Raw genomic sequence first — 13,018 nt, 5'->3', positions numbered from 1 at the left:
TTGTTGGGATTCTGTACATTGAGTGGTAGAATCTAAGAGGAGTTGATAGGAATATGGGGAAAATCATGTGAGATTGATGTAGGATTCCTGAAAATTAATTCCTTCACAGTCAGTGGGCAGAGGAGCTTCCCTCGACGTACATACTAGGGAAGCTGCAGGAATAACCAGATTCATCTGTAAAAGACTGTCTGATCACAGCCACGAAACTCTGAAGCAGTAAGCCGTTCAGTGTGTCAGTTCCACTGCAGTCAGTCTATCAGGTGTCTCGGGATTGACATAGTTGGAGGAAGTTTAAAAATGATATTTTCCTCGTTGCAGAAAGGGAATGTTAAGTTAGTTTATGGTTGAAATAAAAGCTTGCTTTGTGGTTTTGTACATAGGTGGGGCAATGAAATGGAGGAGTGTCTCAGATTTATCAATAAATGAGGAAGAGGTATGTGTGCCCAGCAGCACATTCCAAACCTTTAATCAGAATGTAGGACTGATTTAGTCTGCAGTGAAGACTCGCTTGTACTTGTATTGGTGTGGACGGCAGTTGAGAGCAGTGCACTCTGTGAGGCCATGTGTACCTTCTCTTTGCTTTGGAGGAGGTAGCTGAGAAGCAGAGGGGGATTTGGGCTTGACATTACAGGTGGGCATGCTGAATATGAGCCATCAGGCAATAGCCTTCTGCAGCAACACCCAGCCCTCTCCATGCATCAGAGGCAGCACGAGGTCCGTTGAGAGCTTCTCCTCTCTCAGCTCGGGAGGGCAAACCTTTGTTAACTCCTGGACGTCCTCAAGCAGTGACTTTGATGGAGTCAGGTAGGTTCTTAATCAGCACTGCACTCCTGGCTGACTGGAGCATATTGCCTGAAAGCATGATGAGAGGAGACTAATGTGTAAGCTTCAAAAGATGGGGTCAGTATTTAAAAGATAAAAATTTCCAGGGTGAAAGGGATAATGAAGATGGAGCAGAACAAATTAGAAGGCTTTTCCTTCAGCCCCAGCACAGGCAGAATGGAGAGCAGCCTTGTGATTTCATTGCTTGACATCAACTAGAAATAATGTGAGAAAAGTGACCAAACATGCCTTGACTGACAGGAGATGGACTCCTGTACTCTCATGGCTCATTGAACATTGTGGTGCCTTCCCTTTATTGCAAGCTTCTCCCCTTTGCCCTCCAGCCCAATGTGTTGCTTTAGGGCTGCTGTGCACTTTAATTTCTGTTTGTTTAAACTGTTCGGTGTTGGGATCCTATTCCTGCCTTCATGTTGCCTGAGGCTTTCTGGTAAAGGAGGCCAGAGCTGGTTGACAGGCTGGAGCAGAAGCACTGTTTTTACCTTTGGTAGAGTAGATTTTATTCCTCTCTATTTTCCGACACATTTTCAAATTGAAGTTGAGAATATCAATGGTAAGAAATCAAATGCACTCCCGATTTACATGAAGCAGTTAATCTTTCCCAGTCAGTCTTAGAAGCCTGAAGGTCAGAAGTGCCCCATAGCCTCTATAAAATAAGTTGGGCTAGGCCAGTGGAAGATGTCCAAATGTGGTTCATAAAGAATGACTAAATATTAATTAAACTCAAGGGATAATTCCAACTTTCAGCAAAGTGTTGCCCGGCTCTCTACAATTTTATTTCGAGTGAAGTCAAATTGATTAGGATCGGAAGAGGTTTATAATGGGCCTAGATTTTTAATTTTTATTATGAATTCCTCTGCAGACTGGAAATATTGCAGCAGATTGCCTCGAGGCTTCACAATGACAGTGTGGCTTGCGAAGATAAACTGATACTGGCGCAAAACTCACTCCAACTTGTAAGTCACGCTCTGGAATTGCTCTGTATATGTTTGTTGTGTGAACAGACAGCTTGAAATTGAAAGGTTTTCGATGTGATGTTTTGGGGCTGCACTGCAGAGCTGGGGTTTTCTACGTTAAAAAATTGCACCACTCGTTTCAGGATGCAAAGCGACTCGAATCAGGACTTCAGTTTCAAAATGAAACCGAGGTTGCAGGATACCTTTTGGAAGCAGAGAACCTCACCCGGCAACAGATTATTGATATTCAGATTCTTATCGATGGAAAGTATTATCAGGCAGATCAGCTTATCCAAAGGTGAGACCCTGAGTCACATTGGCAACACCACAAAGCAATCTTGGAATTTCATTTTGTTTTATCTTGAATTGAGACATAAAAATGGCAACTTCAAAGATTATACAGTAAAATCCCCCATTATCTGACATCTACAGAGATCACAGGTGCCAGAAATGTGGATTTTCCGGCTAACTGAGGCTCACTCTTACAATACCTAATACACCTTCATTAAGAGCATAAAGTTTAAAAGACAGTGCAAAATGTATAGTAATTTGAAAAAAAAATCAGTCACGTAGTCTTTAATTTTGTAAAGTTTACTTTAATCAAGTAATTCCCGTAACTTACAAAATTTAAGTTTAAATTTGAATACCCGTCACTGGCGCTGTAACAGCGTTGCCCTAGCTGCTACACTAACCATGCCACCATCATAATTAAGTCCCTCCCCCAAATTATAGATAAAACCTTACTAATATACGGAATGCTAATAAAGATAAAGAGTCTTACTAGGCAGGGACAGGGAGACACTTTGGGAGAGTCGCCCCAGCATCGAGCAGCACCTGCCAGCTCTTCATCCTGGGCGCCGCCATTTTATTCTAGCAGCCGCTGTGGGCAGGGCACGACCGGGGCGTTCCACTGACTGAATGTTTGCTCCCAAGGGGTTGTGTGTTGCTTCAGAGAACATTTACAATTTTAAACTTTTATTTAAAACTTTATTATTTCAATGTATTCTTTTTAAAATGTTTTTATTGGTTTTACAATATAAGCAATTGAACAGTACAATTATACAATGAGCTACAAGATTCCAAAAAACGTATTTTTTAAAGATTATACAATCTTGTCATGATAAGAAAATCCAAAGCACAAAGCACAATCATAGCAATTAATTAAGATTTAACAACAAAAAAGGGGGTTTACAATTCTTTTTCCTTCTCTTCTTCTATAATAATTTTATCAATGTTTACATTACTCACAGTGAACAAAACAGTTATCTATTGTCAAAATCAAAAGAATGAAAAGAAAATCACAAAAATGAAAAAAATGTTATAAATCAAAATCCCGGCCACCAAGCAAGGTTTTAAAAAAAAGATATATGGCGATCAATTGATAGTTGCAGAGCTTGATCCTTACTGAGCACCAGTAACTTGGGAGACAAGGAGAACCTGGTCTGCACATCTCAGCTGCTCGTTGAACAGGTTTGAGGGGCATCTATCTTCATTACCTATCGCAGCCTGCTTGACTTGCCCAACTTTTGCCCATTGTCTGTCACTTGTCGACATTTCACAGTAAATTATTCTCAATAGGACCTTTGAGAAAGTTGCAGTACTTTTCCTCAATGAAACTCACTCCACATTCTGCTATGATTTTTTTTTCTCCCTGAAGGGTTGCAAAGCTCCGTGATGAACTGATGATGCTGAAATCTGAATATTCATCGGTGTATAGTAAAGGACGTTCCTCTTCAACAAATCAGACCCAGTTAATGATGGCTGGGTTGACTCAGAGCCTGAATCAGAGTTTCTCCTCTGATTTCTCCCAGAGTTTGACACCATCCTTGACCTCAACTTTATCTCGGACGTCAAGCATGACCCATGGAACAACTCCAGTTCTCACACCCAGCTTGCCAGCGACATTGTCTTCCGGTTTAAAACCTGTCCTGGCACATGGGTTCATTCAAGGTTTTGTCCCCACGATGGACACAGACGCCCTCCAGACAGTGAAGCTGTTGCAAATCAGAAAGCCATTAATGCGATCACAATTCGTTGACCAATCCCTGACAGAAGAAGAGGTCAACATGAATTTCCTGCAGGACCTGTTGAGCTGGGTGGAAGATATGCAGGTAACTGTAAAATGAAACTTTTACCATCTGGTTTTATTTTCATTTTTTATTGCATTTTTCCTTTGCATGATAGCTCAGCCTACAGGGTCATCCCAGCACACCCAATTTACAATGACAATGTTTCCCCACGCAGTCACTCACGTTTTCCTCATCAAGAGGTAACTTTAACTTCAAACAGTCACTCACGTTTTCCTCATCAAGAGGTAACTTTAACTTCAAACAGTTTTCTTTACATCTCATGGGCATCCAATGATATTTTACATGGGAGATGATTTGGTTCAGTCTGATCCTTTCAACGGTGCAAAATCAAATGATTGCAAAGTAAGCTTGACTTCCACTGAATGGTCAGCCATGAGGTTTTCACTAGGACATTAGAAATCGAAGGCCACCCGGCCTTCAGAGGCTTCTCCACCATTCATCAAGATTGGTGTTTTGTACTTACGCTGCATTTCCCAGTCTAATTCCTTTCATTGTTCAATATCTATTCTCTCTGGGCTAAGTCTCCACAGAGTCCAGGATAGAGTGTTCCAAGATCATTGAGGCACAGAGAGATTCCCTTGAGAACAGGCCCTTTGGCCCATTGAATGCACATCAGCTATCAGTCACTCATTGACATTAATCGTATTTTAAATAAAGACATTTAAAATAAAAAGTATGATAATTTATAAATTTAAAAAGTAAAAATATAAAACTTAAAAGTACAATTAATTTATAAACAGACTACAGCACAGTAATAGGCCCTTCCAGCCCATGAGCCTGTGCTGTCCAATTACACCTAATGGACTTACAACCACCCCCACTCCCCTCCCTGTATGTTTTGGAGGGTGCAAGGAATCCGGAGTATCCAGAGGAAGCCCACGCAGATATGGGGGGAATATACAAATTCCTTACAGATAGCTCCATGCATTCTTCCCACATCTCTCTAATTCCCACTCAAATTTTACCTGCCACCTGCTTTCGAGAGGCCGTTTACATCAGCCAGGGAACTGACCAACCCATGCATGTTTGGTCTGTGGGAGGGGACCCAGAGGAAACCTGAGCAGTCTCGGGGGAGAAAGAGCTGAGTCCACACATAGGACATCTGAGGTCAGGATTGAGTGGGGAGGCAGAGACTGCCTGAGTAAAGAAATTTCTCTTCTCAAATTCTTGAACACCCTCCCTTTTGTTCTCAAACTGTGCCAACTGCACCTCGCTCATCAAACTCTCAAAAAATTTTGTAAATATTGATGAATCTCCATTAATCTAAAGAAGGCAGCTCCAATGTGCTCCACCTCTCCTGGTTGCAAGCCTGCGTTTACTGGAAGCAGTGCGGTGAATCTGCACTGCACTCTGGCTAGAGCTGGATTCTTCTTCTAGGTTTACGCAGAATGAGAGCTTTGTTCAGATGAACTATTTTATAACGGGAAAATTATTCCAAACTAAAGCCATCAACTGTTCAACTGATAGTCACTTTTAACTAAATTTCAGAGCTCCATCTCTGATATTGCACCTGGTTTGTGTTGGCACAGCTGGTGCACCTAATGAAGGGATTCTCACTCAGAGCATACATGATCAGGTGTTGCTGCTGCCTCACTGCTCCAGTGATCCAGTTTCTGTCATGTATGGAGTTTGCATGTTCTACCTATAACCCGTGTGGGTTCCCCCCACCCCCGCATCCCCACCGCCCTGTGTGCTCCGGTTTCATCCCACATCCGAGTGTGGGTCAGATGGCCACTGAGTAATAGGAGACGGGGGGGGGGGGGGAGAGGGAGGTTGGGACTGGTGGAATGGACTGGATTGGCAGAATGGCCACTGTACACGTTGTGAGTTTTGATGCGATGTAAAGATTTGATTCTGCAGTCTTGGGTGCTTGAGCATTGACGTTGCTGCCATCAACCTTCCCGATTAATGGTGCTTTACTCTGGACAGGTGCAGCTTGCCCATGCAGAGTGGGGCTCTGATCTACCCAGCATCGAGAGTCACCTGGAAAATCACAAAAATGTCCACCGAGCAATTGAGGACTTCGAATTGAGCATCAGGGAGGCTCGGTCGGCTGAGGTAACTGTCAATTTGAGGATCATGAAATTATTGAAATTTCTTTTTGTTCCTGTTGAAACTAATTGGATTTGTGTAAATCGATGCTTTCTGTTGGCTCTTGTTTACTGTCGTTATGTCATACAGCAGGGAAACAGGCCCTTCATCCCCCCCCTTGCCCACACTGAACCAAAATGCCTCACCCACCTGCCTGCATTTGGCCCAGATCCCTCGAAACCTGGTCTCATTGCAGGGGTGAAGTACAGGGGAGGTATGGAATAGTCGGCAGGGTTGATGCCCTGAAGGGGAAGTGGAACATTGTGCTGTTGCGAGGATAGGCTTGGGCAGAGGACGAAGGCTGCTATGGCCCCCACCGGGCCAAATGGCCTGCTTTTCTGCTTCTGGCCTCCCTCTGGAGTTCACAGATGAATGTGCTAACCTCCACCCAGGGCGCCCTCCGCAGCCAATCAGCAAGAGGCATCACGTGCTCTACGGATCAGATGCTGGCCTCTGGTCTTCAATGTGACGACAAAAGCCAGTTCATCATGGGCTGGAAATTTTATTTCGCCCCCCAAAAGTTGTTGAATGTCCCACATTGCCAGCAGTTACTTCTGAACAATGTTCCAAACGATTCCTCTTCCAGAGCACCATGCCCCTCTATTTATCCACCGATTCTCTCAATCGCCTTAAGGAACTGCTTTAGATCCTCCCGTCGACGGGTGCAACTCCAGGCTGTGTTTAGGTGGTGTTCTGTTGTCCTTTGTGAGTTGAAGTTTATTTGTCACAAAATACCAAGTCTAGTGAGAAGGGTTCATCTACAAACAGACTGACAGGATATCTGTAACATTATATACAGCTGTGTAAAGAGCACAATTGACAGGGTTGGAATACAATGAAAAGGTACATTAGGACGAAGGGTAGCATGAGAGCACTGTTGTGGAGTTTATTCTGGAGCCTGATGGCTGCAGGGAGGAAACTTTTTAAGTCTGTTGGTGCACATTTTCATACTCACTTGGGGAATCTGCAGTGAGCCCCTGCTGGTGCACCACAACTTATTATTGTGAGCTCCCAGAAGTTCTGTATTTCCATACACTGGTATTCCAGCCCTCCACTGACTAAGGAATTTGTCTCGTCGCTCTTTCCAGGTGTGTGCTTCTCCACCACCTTCTTAGTCATTGTACTTCTGTCTTGAATGTTGAAGTGGGCTGGTTTTTCTCAAGTAGGTCCACCATTCAATAGCAGGTTTCCACCTAGTTTGTTTTGAAGTTTTGGCTTTCCCTTGAAGTTATAACATGAAGCTTTTTCTTTTAACTAGGGACAAATGACTTCGCCGCTCTGTGAAAGTTACTCTGAGAAGCTGCGAGTATTGCAGAGCCAGTACAGCAAGCTTCTGGTGAGGCCTTTGTCGTCACTTCACACTCTGGACAAATACTCAAATCCAATGTAAAGTAGTTCTGATTGTGTGCTCTTCTCGTCCTTGAAGGACACTTCCAGGGACCGGGCCGCCCAGCTCGACAGCCTGCACAATTTTGTGTCCAGAGCCACCACAGAACTGATCTGGCTCAACGAGAAGGAGGAAGAAGAGGTGGCTTATGACTGGAGCGACCGGAACTGCAGCATGTTACGAAAGAAGGAGTACCACGCTGTATGTAGTTCCTCAGCAGGTTTTGTTTATGGCGGGGAAGATGCGTTTAAAATTGCAATGTCCATGTTTTAAAATAAAATAAACTCTTCGTGTATGGAAATGTTTTGGAATCCAGCAGAAAATCAATGGTTTATTGTCATATCCATAAGTACAATGTACAGACACACTGTATGCATAGATTACTTTGCTTCCCAGCTACATAAAGCACAGAACAACATATAGGAAAAGAAATAAAAGAGGAGGGAGGAAGGGAGAATGAATAGAAATAGATATCCACAGTTGGCTGACATGTGAATAATAAATACTCATAATACCTCAGAAATGGGCATAGGTTTAAGGTGAACAGGGAGAGATTTAAATGGTGCTTAAATTTAAGAGGGGCAATTTTTTTCACCTGAGAGACGTCTTTCACTCAGAGGGTGGTCCATATCTGGAACGAGCTGTCAGAGAAAACTATAGAAGTGGGAAATATTTGTACAGTTTTTTATATAGTCAGGATAATGTGAACTATTTTGTAACCCTGTAAGAATCCACCCTTCTCACTGCAGTAATTGTAGTGTCCCACTGTGGTGGTGGTGGTGTGTGTGTGTGTGTGTGTGTGTGTGTGTGAACAAAGACATCAGTAAGTAAATTCTCTTCTGTTATTTGAATCTTGCATCTCTAAGTTATTTAAGAAGCCTCCCAAGTCACCCAGAGACGTAATACATTTAAAAGACATTTGAACAGATTTATGGTTTAGAAGGATGTGGCCGAAATTCAGGTAAATGGAACTAGCCCAGAATCCCCACCTGGTTGGCATACACGAGTTAGGCCGAAAAATTTGTTCCGTGCTGTATGATTCCATAATTCTCAACATAACTGGCAACATGTCTATTGTCCCCACTCTATATAGACTATCCAAATGCATCAACAGGCCTTTAGGCTCAACTCATCCATGCCAACTCAGTTGTCTACCCAAGTTAGTCCAAATTGCCTGCATTCAGCCTACATCCCTCCAAATCTTTTCTATTCATGTACATCCAGCACATTGAGGCAACCGGGATGAAGGCCTCTTTTTTTCTAAGAAGTCTGAGGAGATTTGGCATGTCATCGAATACTCTGTTGGACTTCTACAGGCGAACTGTGGAAAGTATACTGACTGATTGCATCACAGCCTGATTTGGAAACTCGAGTGTCCAGGAGCACAGAAAAGGCTGTAGAAAGTGACAAACCAAGCCACGTCCATCACAGGCATTGATCACCCACCCACTGAAGACATCTATGTAAGGCGCTGCCTCTAGAAGGCAGCTGACATCATTAAAGACCCCCATCACTCTGGTCACAACTTCTTCTGACTGGAGAGGATCAGAAGCCTGATGTCTGGCGCCTCCAGGTTTAAGAACAGTTTATTTCCAATACCTGTCAGGCTCTTGCACCTCCCCTAACCCTGCTCTAGCTGTAACCCTAAACTATTCTGGGACCAAAAGATCTGTCTGCACTACTGAAGCATTTTTTTCCTGCACTAACTGCAACTGTGAATATTTATTTATCTCTCCTTTTATATTTATTATCTCTTTTGAGGTAATTTAATTGATAATTTGTGTATCTTATGTACCTGTTCAGATTCAGCAAGCAAGAATTTCAGTGCATCTGTACATTGAACTTCTGTACATGACAATAAACTCTCCTCATCCTCATCATCATACCTTTCTGATACCACTTCCTCTGGCACCTCGTTCCACATACCCGCCACCATCTGTGTGAACATGGTGCCCCAGAGGTCTCGGTTAAACCTTTCCCCTCTCACTTTGCATTTATGCCATCTAGTTTTAGATTGCTCTATCCTGGGGCAAAGGTTCTGACCACTTATCTTATCTATGCCTCTTGTGATTGTATAAATCCTGTGACAGGAATTGATGCAAGAACTGGAAGACAAAGATGTGCTCATGAGATCGGTGCAAGACATGGCAGATAAACTTCTTCTCCATCGGCATCCTGCTCGGGCAACCATTGAGGTAAACACTGGCTGGCCTTTAGCCAGCTTGATATTGCTACTCCCTATGCAAAGTCTAGTGATCAAGTCCAAGTTTACTGTCACATGATGAGGCACAGGGAGTAAATTCATTTGCGAGCAGTCCAGTGAGTCAACTCATGCATGGTACAGCATTAAAAGCACAGTACAGTGTGTAGGGTGACAGAGAGAGAGAGATCAGTGAGAACGGAGCAAAGAAAACATAATTTTACAGGCGCAAGGTTCGTTCAGGAGTCTGATAACAACGAGAAAAAAGCAGTCGTTGAATCTGGAGGTGTGTGATCTCACACTTCTGAATTTCAGAGGCCGGGTTGGAAAGAGTGTATGGCCAGGTGGGATGACTATAGGCTGCTTTTCCAAGAAAGTGGGAAGAGTGGATGGAGTTGATGTGGGGGGTAGGTTGTGGTGGGTGTGTGTGATGGCCCGATCTGTGTTTGCTGCTCAATGCAATACCTGCATTACGCTGCTTGTGTTGGGTCTGGCTATGGGAGAATGGAGTACTGTAAAACCCCCGATATCTGGCATCTATGGAAATTTTATATGCCGGATAAATGAATTTTCCGGTTGCATGAAATTGTGTGTTATGTGGATTGGCAAATTGACTGCTAGGTGGGTGAGGGGGCACCAATTTTAAACTTTCTTTTAACTTATTTATTTTCCGCAATATTGTTGCTTGAGGCTGCCAGCTGCTTGAATTCTGGATAACGGGGATTTTACTGTATTTGTGTTTTGTTTCCTCAGGCTTTCAAAGCTGCCATGCAGACACAATGGAGCTGGATCCTGCAGCTCTGCTCCTGCGTTGAAAAGCACCTGAAAGAAAACACAGCTTACTTTGAGGTAGGGGTCCAATCCGTTCCAATCAGCAATGATGACAGAGGCTGTGATCTGCCTCCATCTTTCTCGGTCTCCTTCCCTCCAGATCTCTACCCCTTGACTCTCTCTTTCCCTATCCCTCAGTGTCCTTTCCTCCAGCTCTGCATTCACACTCCACCCCCCTCCTCCCCAAGTCCACCTGTTGTTTGTACTCCCGCCCCCCCCCCCTCCTCGCCACTTCTTCCCTCCTACCCCTTCCTTTATATTCATGCATCCGTCTGCTTTTTAGCTCAAACCTTGATGAAGGGCTTGGGCCCAAATCGTGGATTCTATATCTTTGCCTCCTATGGACGCTGTGGGACCTGCTGAGTTTCTCCAGCAACTTTTGTATATTTACTTTCTGTTGCCCTCTCTAGTTTTTCAATGATGCCAAAGAATCGATGGACTACTTGAAGAACCTGCAAGAGATGATCAAGAGAAAGTACAATGGTGACAAAACCAGCAGCTTGGTGAGGCTGGAGGACCTGGTTCAGGATTCTATGGTGAGCCCCAAACCGATTGACGATAGAGCGGTCAAAGCAACTAAATAGCAACTTCACCTGCACGAGATTTAGTCTGGGACCTCATTTAGTGGAGTCAGTATTTCAGTGCTTGGATACAGTGAACTCTTTCGTATCCGGACACTGTGGGGGTTGGTAGAGGGAGCTATGTAATGCCTGGATACAGTAAACTCTCTTGTATCTGGAACCTGTGGGGATTGGTAGAGTGAGCTCTGCAATGCCTGGATACAGAAAACTCTCTCGTATCCAGCACCTGTGGGGGTTGGTAGAGTGAGCTATGCAATGCCTGGATACAGTAAACTCTCTCGTATCCGAAACCTGTGGGGGTTAGTAGAGTGCGCTATGTAATGCCTGTATAAGTAAACTCTCTTGTATCCGGAAGCTGTGGGGGTTGGTAGAGTGAGCAATGTAATGCCTGGATACAGTAAACTCTCGTATCCGGAACCTGTGGGGGTTGGTAGAGTGAGTTATGCAATGCCTGGATACAGTAAACTCTCTCGTATCCGAAACCTGTGGGGGTTGGTAGAGTGCGCTATGTAATGCCTGTATAAGTAAACTCTCTTGTATCCGGAAGCTGTGGGGGTTGGTAGAGTGAGCAATGTAATGCCTGGATACAGTAAACTCTCGTATCCGGAACCTGTGGGGGTTGGTAGAGTGAGTTATGCAATGCCTGGATACAGTAAACTCTCTCGTATCCGGAGGCTGTGAGGGTTGGTAGAGTGAGCTATGCAATGCTGGATACAGTAAACTCACTGGTATCCGGAACCTGTGGGGGTTGGTAGAGTGAGCTATGTAATGCCTGGATACAGTAAACTCTCTCGTATCCAGCATCTGTGGGGGTTGGTAGAGTGAGCTATGCAATGCCTGGATACAGTGAACTCTCTCGTATCCAGAACCTGTGGGGGTTGACAAGGTGAGCTATGCAATGCCTTGATACAGTGAACTCTCTCGTATCCAGAACCTGTAGGGGTTGACAAGGTGAGCTATGCAATGCCTGGATTCAGTAAACTCTCTTGTATCTGGAACCTTTGGGGATTGGTAGAGTGAGCTATGCAATGCCTAGATACAGTAAACTCTCTCTTATCCGGAACCTGTGGGGGTTGGCAGGGTGAGCTATGCAGTGCCTGGATACATTGTAGAAATATATGAGGGCCCCTCTGATTTTGAAGCCTGGGAGAACATCGATGTTGTTCTGCAACCCGACCTTGCCTTGCAAAATGGACTTGCTGCTGGTAACACGTTGGGCAAAAGGCTTCTAATGGCACTCATGGACTGGTGGAACAGTTAATGTATAGTTGAATCTACACAAAACAATTGACGTGCAGGAACTGAGAGAGGCAGTCCAGTTAGTGTCTGTTTTATTGTCTCTGAAGGCTTTTTGTCCAACTTCCCTGAAAAATTGGTGGCGGAGCAAGAGAAAAGTTTCACTCCACCTCTGTTTGATGTATTTCTTTCGTGTATTTTAGGATGAGAAAGAACAGCTGCTGCAGTACAAGAGTAACATAGCAAGTCTCATGAGTCGGGCAAAGGCAGTTGTTCAACTCAAGCCCAGGAATCCTGAAAACCCTACAAGGATCTCCATCCCCATCAGAGCCATCTGTGACTACAAACAAATTGAGGTGGGAATACTATATGAAAACAAAACCGTTTCCATCCTTGCAACTGCCTTTAGCATTGTATTCTCCTGAAATACCTGGTCGATTGTGGCCTTGCAATTTCATCGCTGCACCTTCAGCTTTCTTGGCTCCAAGTTTTGAAATTTCCCCCTTACACGTTTTGCTATTTAATTTAGAGCTACAGCATGGTACAGGCCATTCTGGCCCACAATCCCGTGCCACCCATATACAACCATGTGACCTATTAACCTTCTGAGCCCGTTCATTTTTGGCGTGTGAAGGGGAAACTGGGGCTCCCACAGGAAACTGACACAGATCACAGGGAGAATGTACAAACTCTTTATGGACGGCACCAGATTCAAGCCTAGGTCACTGGTGCAGTGATGGCATCATGCCAATCGTAGATTTTTATCCAAGCATGTCCTAATTTCCCCTTCTTCAAATTTTAGCTAA

At 44.2% G+C, this 13,018-nt stretch overlaps 1 protein-coding gene across 18 annotated transcripts in view; it reads left to right on the top strand.

The window, feature by feature from the left end:
* dst (dystonin) overlaps positions 1-13,018 on the top strand; it is a 570,552-nt gene that overhangs the window by 273,226 nt on the left and 284,308 nt on the right. For all 18 annotated transcript variants that reach the window (XM_069886058.1, XM_069886062.1, XM_069886061.1 and 15 more), the window contains 10 exons: positions 1,703-1,796; positions 1,940-2,094; positions 3,454-3,907; positions 5,816-5,944; positions 7,236-7,313; positions 7,404-7,565; positions 9,455-9,559; positions 10,318-10,413; positions 10,806-10,931; positions 12,416-12,568. In XM_069886058.1, the coding sequence (XP_069742159.1) occupies positions 1,703-1,796; positions 1,940-2,094; positions 3,454-3,907; positions 5,816-5,944; positions 7,236-7,313; positions 7,404-7,565; positions 9,455-9,559; positions 10,318-10,413; positions 10,806-10,931; positions 12,416-12,568 (1,552 nt within the window). The remainder of the gene's footprint in view (positions 1-1,702; positions 1,797-1,939; positions 2,095-3,453; positions 3,908-5,815; positions 5,945-7,235; positions 7,314-7,403; positions 7,566-9,454; positions 9,560-10,317; positions 10,414-10,805; positions 10,932-12,415; positions 12,569-13,018) is intronic.

This window comes from Narcine bancroftii, chromosome 6 (genome assembly GCF_036971445.1).
Source record: "Narcine bancroftii isolate sNarBan1 chromosome 6, sNarBan1.hap1, whole genome shotgun sequence".
Taxonomy (NCBI): Eukaryota; Metazoa; Chordata; class Chondrichthyes; order Torpediniformes; family Narcinidae; genus Narcine; species Narcine bancroftii.
The sequence above is the reverse complement of the archived record's forward strand: the minus strand, read 5'-3'. Positions and strand labels throughout refer to the sequence as shown.